Source organism: Pongo abelii, chromosome 1, assembly GCF_028885655.2.
Source record: "Pongo abelii isolate AG06213 chromosome 1, NHGRI_mPonAbe1-v2.0_pri, whole genome shotgun sequence".
NCBI lineage: Eukaryota > Metazoa > Chordata > Mammalia > Primates > Hominidae > Pongo > Pongo abelii.
In genome coordinates this window covers 92,976,524-92,991,917 of record NC_071985.2, presented here as the reverse complement: position 1 = coordinate 92,991,917, position 15,394 = coordinate 92,976,524, and the positions used below count along the sequence as shown (strand labels likewise).

The 15,394-nt window shown below is 40.5% G+C and overlaps 1 protein-coding gene across 1 annotated transcript in view; it reads right to left on the bottom strand.

The window, feature by feature from the left end:
* FCRL5 (Fc receptor like 5) overlaps positions 1–15,394 on the bottom strand; it is a 54,615-nt gene that overhangs the window by 10,745 nt on the left and 28,476 nt on the right. The window contains exons 7-10 of the mRNA XM_054548634.2: positions 15,013–15,291; positions 10,579–10,857; positions 3,555–3,833; positions 222–500 (exon numbers count right to left, since the gene is read on the bottom strand). Of these exons, the coding sequence (XP_054404609.1) occupies positions 222–500; positions 3,555–3,833; positions 10,579–10,857; positions 15,013–15,291 (1,116 nt within the window). The remainder of the gene's footprint in view (positions 1–221; positions 501–3,554; positions 3,834–10,578; positions 10,858–15,012; positions 15,292–15,394) is intronic.

The window sequence follows — 15,394 nt, the reverse complement described above, 5'->3', positions numbered from 1 at the left end:
GCTTTGATCACATTCAAGAAGACTGCTGGGAAACATGAGATTCCTGGAACCATACCACAAAGGATCCGAGACTTTCACAGGGAGGTTCTGCAGGCAGTAAGTGTGCTGGGATGCCACACAAGCAAACAGCCCTGAGGAGCTCTGTGGCTCCATTTTCAGCTGCGGGGAGAGCAGGCACAGTCAGTTCTCAGATGTGCTGCTGGTGGGCAGGGCCCACTCACCTGCAACTTTCAGTGTCACTATCTCACTGCGCTGGACTTCCAGACCATTGTCCGCCTCACAGGAGTAGATTCCAGAATGTTCTGTAGTCAGAGAGAGGTTGAAGGAGGCTCCTCCTCCAAAGGGGGCTGAGATCTTACCCAGGGTGGCATCTTCATGATAGAACCAGTACAGGATTGGGGGGGAGCCTCTCAGGGCCTCACAGTGAAGCTCCAGCAGGTCCCCCACCACAGCCTGGGCCCTGGGAGCCCTGAAGGTGAGGATGGGACGAGATACTGGAACTGAGGGAGGAAAAACATTATGTATCAGCTGCTTCTGCTAAAATATATTCCTTCATGCTAAAGACATTTCAAATGGAAAAATGTTTTTCTCAGTTTTTAATGCCCTTGTGACATTACTCAAAACTCAGCAACATTTTCAGATCTCCAGAAAGAATAACATTTGTGTAGTGCTATAAACAGCTTGGAATACTGGAATATACAAACTCAAATGTGTTCAAAGAATGTGAAAACAAAGATTAAACTGAAACTCAGGTGTCTTAGAGGTAAAAAGACAGTTGGAGAGAGGAGAAATCAGTTCAACAGAAAATGAATAACAGGAGAGACTTGCTGCTTACATCACCAGGGACGTAATTGCATCTGAGCTGCATCAGAAATAGGGCCCACAAGAGAATGAGTATTGTTGTTATTTGCTCATTTTTACATTCATTTATCCATCAAAAATTAATTGAACAAAAATTTTTTAAAAAATTGAACAAAAATAAAAATTAATTGAGCATTTAATAAGTCCCAAGAATGGCATGACATGCTAGGGAATCAGTGATGAGAAAGACATAGTTGCTGCTCTCATAGAGCCTACAATCTAGAAGGATGAGAGGCAGCAATTAAATAAAAATACAGTAAATTACAATTAAAACTTTGATAATTGATAAAGGACAGGGTACTATGAAATGTACGTGTTAGTCAAGGAAAGCTTCCTCACAAAATGACCTTTGAAATTAACTTTGAAATTAACCGTTTGATGATGGAGGTGGAGAGTACACCAGGCAGGCAAACAGTATGTGCAAAGGCCCTGAGTTGGGAATAAGACTGGCACATTTGAATTATTGAAATAAAGTAGCATCACACTGAGAAGAGTCTGCAAACTACCATGAAATAGGAGACTGGAGATCTAGGCTGGACTTCATAAGCCATGAAAGGATTTTGATCCTTCTTCACAGAGCAATGGGAAGTCTATAAGTCTACCTATGCAGGGCTGTGAGATGATCAGATTTGTCCCTTTTAAAAGACCATTTTGACTTCTGTGCATGAAATGGACTGTGGTGGAATGGAAGTGGAATTGAGGGATAGATGAGTGGCACTGCAGTAATCAAAATGATGGTGGACTTGTCTAGATAGAGGTGGTAGAGATAGAGACCCAAGAAATATTTAGGAAGTCAAATCAACAGGACTTAATGATTAACTAGCTGTGAGGGGTGAAGAAGAGAAATGTTGAGGAAGACTCCTCTGTTCCTGCTTTGTGTATCTGTTGAGAAGAGATGTGTTTCACAGAGGTAGGAACCTTTGAAAGAGGAAGGGAATGTCAGCAGTTCAGTTTTAGAGATGCTCAGATTGATGTGCTTTTGAGATATTTGAGTGAAGATATGTCATGTGCAGATGCTCAAGTGGGAGGTCCCTTTTAGAGATAGAAGTTTAGGAATCATTATTGATAGATGACAAAGCCATTTATACATGACATACCCAGGATCATCCAGAGAAAGGATTTAGATAAGAGAAGAGGGCATAAGTCAAAGTTCTGGAACATTCCAATGCTTAAAGGTTTTCTATAAAAGGAGGAGCCAGTAAAGAAGACGGAGAAGAAGTGGCCAAGGAGAGAAGAGAGCCAGAGAAGATAGATTCACTGAAGGGAGGGTTTCAAGAAGGAAGAAATGGTAAACAACATGGAATATATCTGAGATGTCAAGGAAGATGAGGATTGAAAAATGGCCATTGGATTTAAAGCCTTGAAGGTCATCGGTGACCTTTGTGAGAAACATTTTGGTGGAGAGGTTGGAAAAACCTAGTAGATTAGAGACTAGTGGATAATGAGGACATGGAGACAGCCTGGGTAACTGACTGTTTTTGGAAGTTTAGCCACGAAGGGGTAGTGTATGGAGGTATAAGTGGGACCAAGAGAGGGTTTTCCTTGGATATGGGAGAGATATACCATGTTACATGCCAGTGCAAAGGATCCTACAGAGACAGAGATGTTGGGGGCCACAGAAGAGAAAGGGATAATCAGTTGCATAGCTTCTGAGAATGCACAAAATGATGAAATCTGGAGACCAGATGGAGATGTTCACCTATAGAGAGGGAAGTCCTCTCCTCTATATTTTAGGAAAAGGACAGATGAGTTACTGGGTGGATACAGAGCTAGACACTCAATTTGGTGGTGGGAGTGGAGGGGGTTATTGTCTAGTGGAGTAGGGAATTAGTGGAGGTATTAATGACCTGCGAGTTCGGTTGAGGTCTGAGAACAATAGTGATAGGAGGAGCTGACGCAAGCAGAAGGCCGGGGGTGGTTGTCAGATAATAAGGGCTTAAAATTGTCCTTTTGGAGATGAAGTAGTGTATGTATGTGGGAGTGACTGACTGGTGTGGAGAGACAGGCCATGGTGTTAAGGGGGTTATACATGTGACCATGAGAGTCATGAAATGATGGCAGATTGTGGAGTATGGAGAAAGACTGAAAGTACCGTGCCAAAGCCTTCACTGAGAGTGGGCATAACTAGGAGTCTGCCTGTGATAAGGATGCATGGAGGATCTTGATGTTGCTGAATGGAACAGGAGCAGGTAAGGAGGCAGAAGAATTATGTCTTCTAACAAGGGTCTTGGGTGGGAACCCAACCCACTCTGGGACAGGGGCAGGAGAGGCTAGAGAGAAATCTGTGAGCCAATAAGAGAATCGTGTTGGCCTTTTTATTGATTGGCAGACAGAGAAAACCACAACTAAATCTCTTCCAAGGTGAAGCACACAGAACTTTATAACTTTCTTTCTTACTATCACAGTTGGCCAGAATACAGTTTGTATTTTGAAAGCCTTTACTCCTATGTTAGGGGAATTTTGGTCACGGTGGCTGGACTGCTGCTAGCAGAAAAAGTACAGCAAGGGAAGGGAAGGTGCAAGTTCCTGAACCTGTAGGATACAAAACTCAGAGATGGAGGCTGTGTAGGCACCGAGCCTGACAGGGTGTCACACAGCAAATGACTCTAGAAACTGTACCTTTGATCTTGGCTACTGGTAAAGTTAGGGGAGATGGTCTTTTTATATTTATGCTGCTGGTTAGGTCAACTTACCTACAACACTGAGTGATACTGTGTCACTGTGCTGGGCCACTAGGCCATTGTTGGCCTCACATGAGTAGTTTCCAGAATGTTCTGCAGTCAGAGAGAGGTTGAAAGAAGCTTCTCCTCCAGAGGGGGCTGAGATGCTCCCCAGGGTGACATCCTCATGATAAAACCAGTACAGGATTGGGGGAGAGCCTCTCGGGGCCTCACAGTGAAGCTCCAGCTGGTCCCCCACCACAGCCTGGGCCCTGGGAACCCTGAGGGTGAGGATGGGGCGAGACACTGGAACTGAGAGAGAAAATGAGTTAGGGACACATGTATTTTTAAAATTAAAAACAGCTCTTTGTCCTAGCTAGAACAATCAGACAAGATAAAGAAATAAAGGACATCCAAATTGGTAAAGAGGAAGAAGTCAAACTGTTGCTGTTCACTGATGACATGACTGTATACCTAGGAAACCCTAAAGACTCATCCAAAAAGCTCCTAGATCTGATAAACGAATTCAGTAAAGTTTCAGGATACAAAATCAATGTACACAAATCAGTAACACTACTATACACCAACAGTGACCAAGCTGAGAATCAAATAAAAAATTCAAACTTGTTTACGACACCTACAAAAAATAAAATACTTAGAAATACACCTTCACAAGTAAGTGAAAGATATCTATAAGAAAAACTACAAAACACTGGTGTAAGAAATCGCAGATGACACAATCAAATGGAAACACATCCCATTCTCATGGATGGGTAGAATCAATATTGTGAAAATGGCCATCTACCAAAAGCAATCTATAAATTCAATGCAATTCCCATCAAAATACCACCATAATTCTTCACAGAACCAGAAAAAAAAAATCCTAATATTCATATGGAACAAAAAAAAGAGCCTACATAGCCAAAGCAAGACTAAGCAAAAAGAACAAATCTGGAGGCATCACATTACCTGACTTTGAACTATATTACAAGGCTATAGTTACCAGAACAGCATGGTACTGGTATAAAAACAGACAGGTAGACCAATGGAAGGAGAGAACACAGAAATAAAGCCAAATACTTACAGCCAACTGATCTTTGATAAAGGAAACAAAAGCATAAAGTGAGGAAAGAACACCCTATGCAACAAATGGTGCTGGGATCATTGGCAAGCCACGTGTAGAAGAATGAAACTGGATCCTCATCTCTCACCTTACACAAAAATCAACTCAAGATGGATCAAAGACATAAATCTGAGACCCAAAACCACATAAACCCTGGAATATACTTAAAAAAACTCTTCTGGACATTGGCTTAGGCAGAATTCACGACCAGGAACCCAAAGCAAATGCAACAAAAACAATAATAAATAGATGGGTCTGAATTAAACTTAAAAGCTTCTGCACAGCAAAAGAAACAATCAGCAGAGTAAACAGACAACCCACAGAGTGGGAGAAAGTATTCACAGACTATGCATCTGACATGGGACCAGTATCCAGAATCAACAAAGAACTCAAACAAATCATCAGGAAAAAACAATCACATCAAAAACTGGGCAAAGGGCATGAATAGAATATTTTCAAAAGAAGATACACAAATTGCCAGCAAACACGTAAACATGCTCAATATCACTATCAAGGAAATTCAAATCAAATCCGCAATGCGATACCACCTTACTCCTGCAAGAATGGTCATAATTAAAAAAACAAAAAATAATAGACGTTGGCATGAATGTGGTGTAAAGGGAACAGTTTTACACTGCTGGTGGGAATGTAAACTATTACAACCACTATGAAAACAGTATGGAGATTCCTTAAAGAACTAAAAGTAGAACTACCATTTCATCCAGCAATCCCACTACTGGTTATCTACCCAGAGGAAAAGAAGTTGTTATATGAAAAAGACACTTGCACAAATGTGTTTATAGCAGCACAACTCATGATTGCAAAACTATGGAACCAGCCCAAATGCCCATCAATTAAGGGGTGGATAAAGAAAATGTGATATATATGCATGTGTGTATGTGTGTGTGTGTGTGTGTGTGTGTGTGTGTGTACACTGTGGAATACTACTCAGCCATAAAAAGGAACAAAATAATGGCATTCACAGCAACCTAGATGGAGTTGGAGACCATTATTCTAAGTAACTCAGGAATGGAAAACCAAACATTGTATGTTCTCACTTATCAGTGGGAGCTAAGCTATGAGGATGCAAAGGCCTAGGAATAATCTAATAGATTCTGGGGATTCAGTGGAAGAGTGAGAATGGGATGACGGATAAAGTACTACACACTGGGTTCAGTGTACACTGCTCTGATAATGAGTGCACCAAAATCTCGGAAATTACTACTAAAGAACTTACTCATGTAACCAAACACCACCTGGTCACCAAAACTACTGAATTTTTTTTAAAAATGAAAAACCCAGCTATTCATTTAATAAAATCAAACTTTACAGAATTATCTAAGTAAAAAAAAGTTTTACCATTTTCTTTATTTTTTCAGAAATTACTTCTGTTGAGTATTTGGTGATACTTTCTAGATCTTTTCTATGTATAAGTACACTCATAGACACATAAATAAATACATTGAAAGCACACACGTGCATGGGATCACAATAACATACTGGTCTACAACCTGCTTTTTCTCCTTAGCTATATATTATGGGCATCTTTCTGTGGTATTACTTAAAAATCTACATCACTAACTTTTGAAACTCATCTTTATTAAAGCATAATTTACACACAATAAAGTACAACTTTTACATTTACAACTTGATAATTTTGGAAATATATTACCTGATTTTATTTTATTTTATTTTTGAGTCAGAGTTTCACTCTTGTTGCCCAGGCTGGAGTGCAATGGCATGATCTCGGCTCAGCAAAACCTCCGCCATCTGGGTTGAAGCAAGTCTCCTGCCTCAGCCTCCCGAATAGCTGGGATTACAGGCATGCACGACAATACCTGGCTAATTTTGTATTTTCAGTAGAGACAGGGTTTCTCCATGTTGGTCAGGCTGGTCTTGAACTCCCAACCTCAGGTGATCTGCCCGCCTTGGCCTCCCAAAGTGCTGGGATTGCAGGCGAGAGCCACCGTGCCCGGCCTACCTGATTATTCTTGACAATGACAAAGTATTCCATTGTATAGCTATGCTATAATACATTTAAGCATTTTCCCATTAATGGATGTTTGAGATGTTGTTGTTTCTTAAATGTCAAGTAATGCTGCGTTAAGTAATTCTGTAGACATATTTTTGTATATTTACACATGCATTTCTTAGGATAAATTCTTAGACATGGAATTTCTGGGATGAAGTATACAAACATTTTAAGTAATAAGTTATAATGTCAAATTGTTCTTCTAAAAGACTGGACCTTTTAAAATACAAAAGTACAGGCAAAAAAAGCAAATATTAGACAAGTGGGATTACATCAAGCTGAAAAGAATTTGCACATCAAAGGAAACAATTAACAGAGTAAAAAGATAACTTATAGAATGGGAGAAAATATTTGCAAAGTATATGTCTGACAAGGTGTTAATATCCAGAATATATAAAGAAGTTAACAGGAAAAAACCAAACAAGCTGATTAAAAAATGGGCAAAAGACTTTAACAGACATTTCTCTAAAGAAGACATGAAAATGGACAACAGGTACATAAAAAAATGGTCAATATCACTAATTATTGGGGAAATACAATTAAAACACCAATGAAGTATAACCTCACTCCAGTTAGAATGACTGTTATCAAAAAGTCAGAAGAAAACAAGTGTTGGTTAGGTTGTGGAGAGGAAGGAACCCTTACATTGCTGGTGGCATTGTAAATTAGTACAGCCACTAAAAGAAACAGCATGGAAGTTTCTCAATAAAATAAAAATAGAGCTACCATATTATCCAGCAATTTCACTGCTGGGTGGATATTCAAAGGAAATAAAGTCGCTATGTTGAAGAGATATCTGCACTCTCAAGTTTATTGCAGCCCTGTTCACAATAGCCAAGATATAGAAGCAATCTAAGTGTCCTCCAGCAGATGAATAGATAAATAAAATGTGGAATACATACACAACGGAATAGTATTCAGCCATAAAAAATAATGAAATCCTGTGATTTGCAGCAATATGAAAAGACCTGGAGGGTGTTATATTTAATGAAATTAGCCAGGCACAGACTAATACTGCATGATTTCACTCATATTTTGAATATAAAAAAAACCAAAGTTGATACTATAGAAGCAGAGAATAGAACTGTGGTTATCAGAGATTGGGGAGGGGAGAGGGAAGAGGAGGATAGGGAGAAGTTGGTCAATGGGTATAAAGTTATAATTCGACAGGAGGAATAAATTCTGTTCTATTGGACAGTAGGGTGATGACGGTTAATGGTCAGTTATTATATATTACAAAAAAGCTAGAAGAGAGGCTTTTGAATGTTTTTATTCCAAAGAAATGATAAATGCATGAGATGATGGGTACATTAAATATCCTAATTTGATCATTATATACCATGTATGTGTATCAAAATATCAAACTGTACTTCCATAAATATATACAATTACAATGTGTCAATTAAGACGAAAAGGTTGAACCAATTTACACTTGTAATAACAGTTTATGAGAGTTTGTTTCCTCTTTCCCTGATCATTTGTGATCATATCAATGCACAGGTTTATTTTTATTATTTATTTTTTTTGTCAGTCCTAACATCTATGGTTGCGCCACCCGAAGAATTCACTGGTTCTCTCCTATGTGACCCTACAGGCTACTAGTTGGTTTTCCATGGAATTTTAGTGAAGTATAAGCCATTAATGATGAGTAACTGTTGACAAAGTATTCAGAAACGATTTACAAAATGGACATTTTGAAATCTGTCACTAATTTTTTAAAACAGTCCATTCTTTTTGAATTGTGAAATAATTCACAATTTACTCTGAAATAATAATAATCATGAGAAAATGATTGTTCCTTTACTTCCTCTCCTTCCTCTAACTGATTTTTCTTTGTTACTTTTTTTTTACATTTTCAGTGTTCATAATAGTTACTTTCTATTCTGTGACCATAATTCTCACAGTTGATTAGCCTTTGTTTCTATATCTAAATCAGTGGTTTCCAGTCTTGTCTACACAATATTCTCACTTGAGGTTGTGTCAAAAAATACTGATTCTGTGGCCCCATCTGTGAGATTCTGAATTGAATTAGTCTGGAGAGGGGCTTAGTAATGTGTCTTTTACAAAGGTCTTTGACGAGTCTAATGTGCAGCCAGGGTTGAGAGCCAGTCATAATGCAGTTTCCTCATTATGAGTCCTTTATATTCATTTACATCTTATTGGGCTAGATTTTGTCATTAGGTGATTTTTCCAGAAGGCTTAGTGCATTCTCAGTTTCCTGAATCCCTGTATTTTTGACAATGCCTTTTTGAGTTGATATAAAATTTTCAGTTATTATTCTTCCCTCGCAGGTCCAAGTCTGGACCTCCTCTCTTTTTGATATTGAGTGCCCTGCAAAATCTAAAACTAACTTGATGTTTTTCTTTCTGAGATGACTGATTTTTCCCAATGATCATAAACACATACATATATTTTTAACCTCAAAGGTCAATAACTTCATCAACATATATGTTCTGATCTACATATTCAAGTTTTCTTTACTTCCCAACAACTTCTACTACATTTTTGAGTTTCATTTTACTCTTCGGTTCAATTTTCTGAGGGTCTCCATTTTAATTATCCACATAACTGGATAATGGGGGGGCTCCATTGTCTGATTTCCATATTATAATTTTTGCCTTTATTTCTGTATCTTTCTACTTTGCATTCTGTATTGTTTTCTCAAATTGGTTCTTCATTCAATTAACGGTTTTCAAAGGTATCCATTCTATTCTTACTGCTTCAAATTGGTATTTCATTTCTAAAATAACTTTGTTTTTTTTCCTCTTGGGCTTTGCTAGATGATTTTTTAAAATCCCCTCTTATCATCTTGTCATATCATCTGTCCACTAAATTACAAATGTTGACTGGGGACCTACTCTGTGCCAAACACTGAGTAGGCACAGGGATGTTGTGAAGACCAAGATGGATGCAGTTCTGTTCTCATGAAGCTTACATTCTACTGGCATTAAAGGTGACAGTCAAGAAACAGAAAATAAAGAGGCTTAAGATGCTGCTGAATATGAGAAGAAAGTAAAACATGGATAAAAACATAGTAATGGGATACAGAATGAGTGAAGTCTAGAAGCTTCCTAGATAGATTTGGCTCTGACTTTGGAGTAGTCTCAGAACATTCACATTTTAAAAATAACCTCTTTATTACTCAACAAGTTATGCTAGGGGCATGTCTGACACATCAGGCTCAAGATTTTTCTATCATACCATTTTGCTTCTCTGAAAAGAAAGTAAACTTTCCCCCAGTTTCTAATAAACAAAGATTCAAGTAAAAACAGAAGCAACTTAGCTCCTAAAAAGACACCAAATCATACACATACAATTTGCACACGTTTCTTGAATGTATGTCATACTTCAACAATAGTTTTTTAAAATAATGCAATAAAATGATACTGATTTTAGTGGGTTAGAAAACAAGGGATCATAAAAACTCCAGAAGTTTGAGGAGTTGGTTCCTAGGGAGCCATTTCCCCGTTTGTTCACCAGCAGCTTTCTCCAAATCTACCATAAGATTGGAAATCCTTTGGAGAATTTAAGGTCTTGACCAATATTTATCTATAAGACTGTGCTTGTAGCTAAGTTAATATGTAAATGTCAGTAGAGAAGTAGGGCACGCTCCGTGCATCAAGAAAAATTGGCGTACTGTTAGAACATACAAGGAATGAGGAGAAAATACAATAAATAAATTCATTTGGTAAAAGCTGGGGAATCTAGTGAGCTGTTTTAGGGGTCTGGCTGAGCCAGGACTTATGAGTACTGAGAACCCCAGCTAGTTAGTTGAGGAGGAAGCCAAGAAGGGGATTAAGTTGATTAGGGGAGGAAACTGGACAGTGCAAACAGATTTTTAAAGGAATGGGTGAGAGAGAACTTGGCCAGGGGTGGGTGACTGGTAAGAACCCAGCACTTACCAGTGACAAAAAGGCTCACCACCTCACTGCGTTGGGGACCAAAGCCATTTTCAGCTGTGCAGTAGTAATTCCCTGAATGTCCTTCAGTCAGAGAGAAGCTGAAGGACACTCTTCCCACAGAGGGTGTTGAGCTGCTCCCCAGGGGCATGTCCTCATGATAAAACTGGTATAGGATTCGTGGGGAACCTCTCTGGACCTCACAGTGAAGTGTCACAGTGGCTCCTTCAAAAGTCAGGGCCTCAGCAGAGAGGAGGGTGAGAACAGGACAAGACACAGGGACTGAGGAAGAGAAAAATTGAGTCAAGAGTTGCTTTTGCCTCTTACTGTAGATTTCAACACTTGGCCAGTGCAGATGCCTGGTCTCCAGTACAGGATCTCCAGGCTTCACCTACCTGGAGGACAGCCAAGCAACTTCTCAGGTTTCTCTGACCAGCCCTCCATGCTGGTCTTTCCCTATCTGTTCATTTTTCCAGCAGACCAGCAGTCTCTTCTTCTCTCATGGCTCCCCTTGTAGTGTGACCTGCCTCCCTTTTGCAGAGGAGATGATGCCTTCAAGGAAGGAATTCCTTGTTTTGCCACCACCAGACTCACTTGCACCGCTCTTCACTCCTTCCTGCAACCATGGAAGAGCCATGCCTGGCCTGCCCAAGGGGGATTTTCCTATGTCTCTTGACCTTGTGCACATCTGCCTCTGTTTTAGACATAAAGTCCTTACCTATTTTGGCTTCTTCTTAGTTTGGAACATTTTGGTGTGTTTAACTATCTCCATATGAGAAAAACTATCAGACAATTCAAAAACAACTTTATTTGTATTTGAAGTTCCTCACAGTTGGTTCCTCCACTTTTCTGTGGACAGAATTCTGGAAGAAGTGACCTACATTTATCATCTCTACTTCTTTATCTCATATCTCATGTGCATATTCTGTCCATTACAACTCAGTTTTTACCCCCAATAATCTACTAAAGCTGATTTTTCATGTTTATGAATGTAGTAATGATGATAATGATAAATATAAAAAAGATATTTGTTATAATGATATTATAGTGCCTTTAAGTTCTGGTGTGTATGTATTTGTCAGATGTAATTTGTGAATATCTATATGTATAAAGACACTAAGTTAATCATCAAAACAATTCAATGAGTAGGTATTATTGTTGTCCCTATGTCACAGATGAAAATACTGAGGCCCTGAGTGGTTGAGTCACACAGCTAGTAAGTGAAGAGGCAGCAGTCAAGCCCAGGTATTCTGGTTCTAGTCTGTGTTCTTCTGCCAAAAGGTACTTTGTGGCTAAATTCACTGGATGTGACTCAGTTTTTTTTTTTTTTTTTGAGATGGAGTCTCACTGTGTCACCCAGGCTGGAATTCAGTGGCATGATCTCAGCTCACTACAAACTTTGCCTCCCGAATTCAAGCAATTCTCCTACCTCAGCCTCCCGAGTAGCTGGCATTACAGGCGACTGCCACCACACCTGGCTAATTTTTGTATTTTTAGTAGACACAGGATTTCACTATGTTGGCCAGGCTGGCCTCAAACTCCTGACCTCAGGTGATCCACCTGCCTCAGCCTCCCAAAGTGCTAGAATTACAGGCATGAGCCACCTCTCCTGGCCATGACTCAGTTTTTATCTTTCATCATCTCTTAGCTTTGCCTTATCCAAACTGGCTCACTATCATCTGCTTAGAACATGTTCTACCCTTGGTGACAGTGGGGCACACTCTCATAGTGAGTGCCTTTTCCCTCAGCTGGAGTACTTCCTTCTCATGTCCCATTTCCTCTACTGGGACTAGACTGGGGATTCTGTCCAACTGGACATTCCCTTGTTGGGCCCCCTCCTTCACTCCTCAAACAGGTTGCTCTATGACCTGAGCCTCACTGTACTGCTGGAGTGGTTTTCCCCAACATTTAAAACCTTCATAGAGCCCAGATTGCCCTGCAGAATATGGCCCAAGCCCTTACTCTGCTTCTAAGTAGGTTCTAACTATGTTGTCTTCCCCAACCTTATCCTGCGGTTCTCCACTGTTCTGTCTATGCTTCAGTCATTAAGAACTGACCACTCTCCAGTTCCTGGAAAGTGTCCTCCCTCCCTCACCACAACCCTTTTCTCCATCAGGTCTCATCTTGTTGCGGGAAGTCAGGGACCCCGAATGGAGGGACCAGCTGAAGCCATGGCAGAAGAACATAAATTGTGAAGATTTCATGGACATTTATTAGTTCCCCAAATTAATACTTTTATAATTTCTTACACCTGTCTTTACTGCAATCTCTGAACATAGATTGTGAAGATTTCATGGACACTTATCACTTCCCCAATCAATACCCTTGTGATTTCCTATGCCTGTCTTTAATCTCTTAATCCCATCATTTTTGTAAGCTGAGGATGAATGTCGCCTCAGGACCCTGTCATAATTGTGTTAACTGCACAAATTGTTTAAACAATATGAAATCTGGGCACCTTGGAAAAAGAACAGGATAACAGCAATGTTCAGGGAACAAGGCAGATAACCTTAAACTCTGGCTGCCTGTGAGCTGGGCAGAACAGAGTCATATTTTTCTTCTTTCAAAAGCAAATAGGAGAAATATCACTGAATTCTTTTTCTCAGCAAGGAACATCCCTGAGAAAGAGAATGTGTCCCTAAGGGGAGGCCTCCGAAATGGCCGCTTTGGGGATGGCTGTCTTTTATGATTGTAGCTGAGGGATGAAATAAGCTCTGGTCTCCCGTAGTGCTCCCAGGCTTATTAGGATGAGGAAATTCCTGCCTAATAAATTTTGGTCAGATTGGTTGTCTGCTCTCAAACCCTGTCTCCTGATAAGATGTTATCAATGACAATGCATGCCTGAAGCTTCATTAGCAATTTTAATTTCACCCTGGTCCTGTGGTCCTGTGATCTCACCCTGCCTCCATTTGCCTTGTGATATTTTATTACCTTGTGAAGCATGTGATCTCTGTGAGTCACACCCTGTTAGTACACTCCCTCCCCTTTTGAAAATCACTAATAAAAACTTGCTGGTTTTATGGCTCGGGGGCATCACGGAACCTGCCGACATGTGATGTCTCCCCCAGATACCCAGCTTTAAAATTGTTCTCTTTTGTACTCTTTCCCTTTATTTCTCAGACCGGCTGACACTTAGGGAAAATAGAAAAGAACCTACGTGAAATATTGGGGGTGAATTTCTCCCAATATCATCTCAAATTCCAAGAATTGTTTTCTCACTTCCTAACTCAGATTGGCATGCCTTTCATCTGCTCCTGCAGCCACCAGGTGCTTCTAAACTTAGGTTGATGTTTTCTCTATTACTTGTCTGCATTTGCTATTAGCCCCTATGAACTGTGTGGGCAGGGCCAGGTTAGTGTAGTCTTAGATGCATCCCTAGATGTCACTACATCTAAGTGTATATATGCAATCAGCATTTATTAGGTGAAGAAGTGGGTCATTGAACAGGACTTTAAACATCTCTGAGTGTGTTTGATCATGATGTCCCTGTCTCACTTTCCTTGGGCCTCTGAATGTCAGGGACACTGTTCTCTTTCTACGTCATTTGATGTCTCCCCCTGGGTTCCCTGGTCCTCTCCTTTATAATCACACACATCCATGTGGGAGGGACTGGATTCTTGCTTGTCTTCCAAGCTGGTATTATTGTTTTACAGGAGAGGAAACTGAGGCCACTTCCAGGACCAACCAAGACTGGACTCTCTGTCTCCAGTACAGGCCCAAATTACACTGTCTCCTTCAACATAGAACCTGGCCATTTAGCCATACATGGATGGTTCAAAACTGAGATCCAAGCTCAAAGAAAACCTTTTTGATGTCATAACTATTGACAGCTACCTGAGTAGCCGTGAGGGCATTAAGCCAAGCAAGCAGAGGTTAAGCTGTCTTCTGGCTTGCCCTCAGCCCACCGCTGTCTGTGCGTTTCTTACCTACTGCCCAATCAACCCTAAAAAAGGCTTGAGCAAGGGAGACATGTTGGGTTAACTGTGATCCAGCGACTTGTCTTTGTGTCTTACATGACTTTGTGTCTGGTTATTCATTGATGTCTGATGTTAACTGGACAGGGGACATTTCTGTGCTCCTGAGAACTGAGTCTGAGTCTATATCTACTAAGAATAATTTAGTAAACAAAAATCAGGCATCTGGCAGATCTACAGGACAAGTGGAAAACATGAGCAAAGCAATTGGCTGCTCAGAATTTGAGGAGCAGGGAAAAGAAAGCTGCTGCATCATTAGGCAGGGGTGGGAAGGCACCCAGACTGCAATGGGATGAGGCTCAAGGGGCAGACAGCTGGTTCAGTGAGCTAGAGAGTGGAGGAGGATATTAGGTTGTTCCACAAAAAAAGTAGGATACTGGAAGGTACATGCTGACTTCTGAAGGGCTGGGTAAGAGAGGACTCTTGGCCAGGGGTGGGTGATTGGCGGGAACCCAGGGCTTACCAGTGACGGAGAGGCTCACTGCCTCACTGCGCTGGGGGCCAAAGCCATTGTCAGCTGTGCAGTAGTAGTTCCCTGAATGCTCTGCGGTCAGAGAGAAGCTGATGGCCACTCCTCCTGCAGAGTTGGCCGACATACTCTCCAGGGCAGCATCCTCATGATGAAACTGGTACAGGATGGGGAGTGAACCTTTCTGGGCTTCACAGTGAAGTGTCACCTTGGCTCCCTCAAAAATCAGGTCCTCAGCAGAGCTGAAGTTGAGGACAGGATGAGACACTGGGACTAAGAGAGAGAAAAAATTAGTCAAGATTTGTTTCTGCCTCTTGCTTTAGATTTCATAAAAGGAAAATAAATCTTGGGAACCCCAAATCACTAAGCCAAAGGG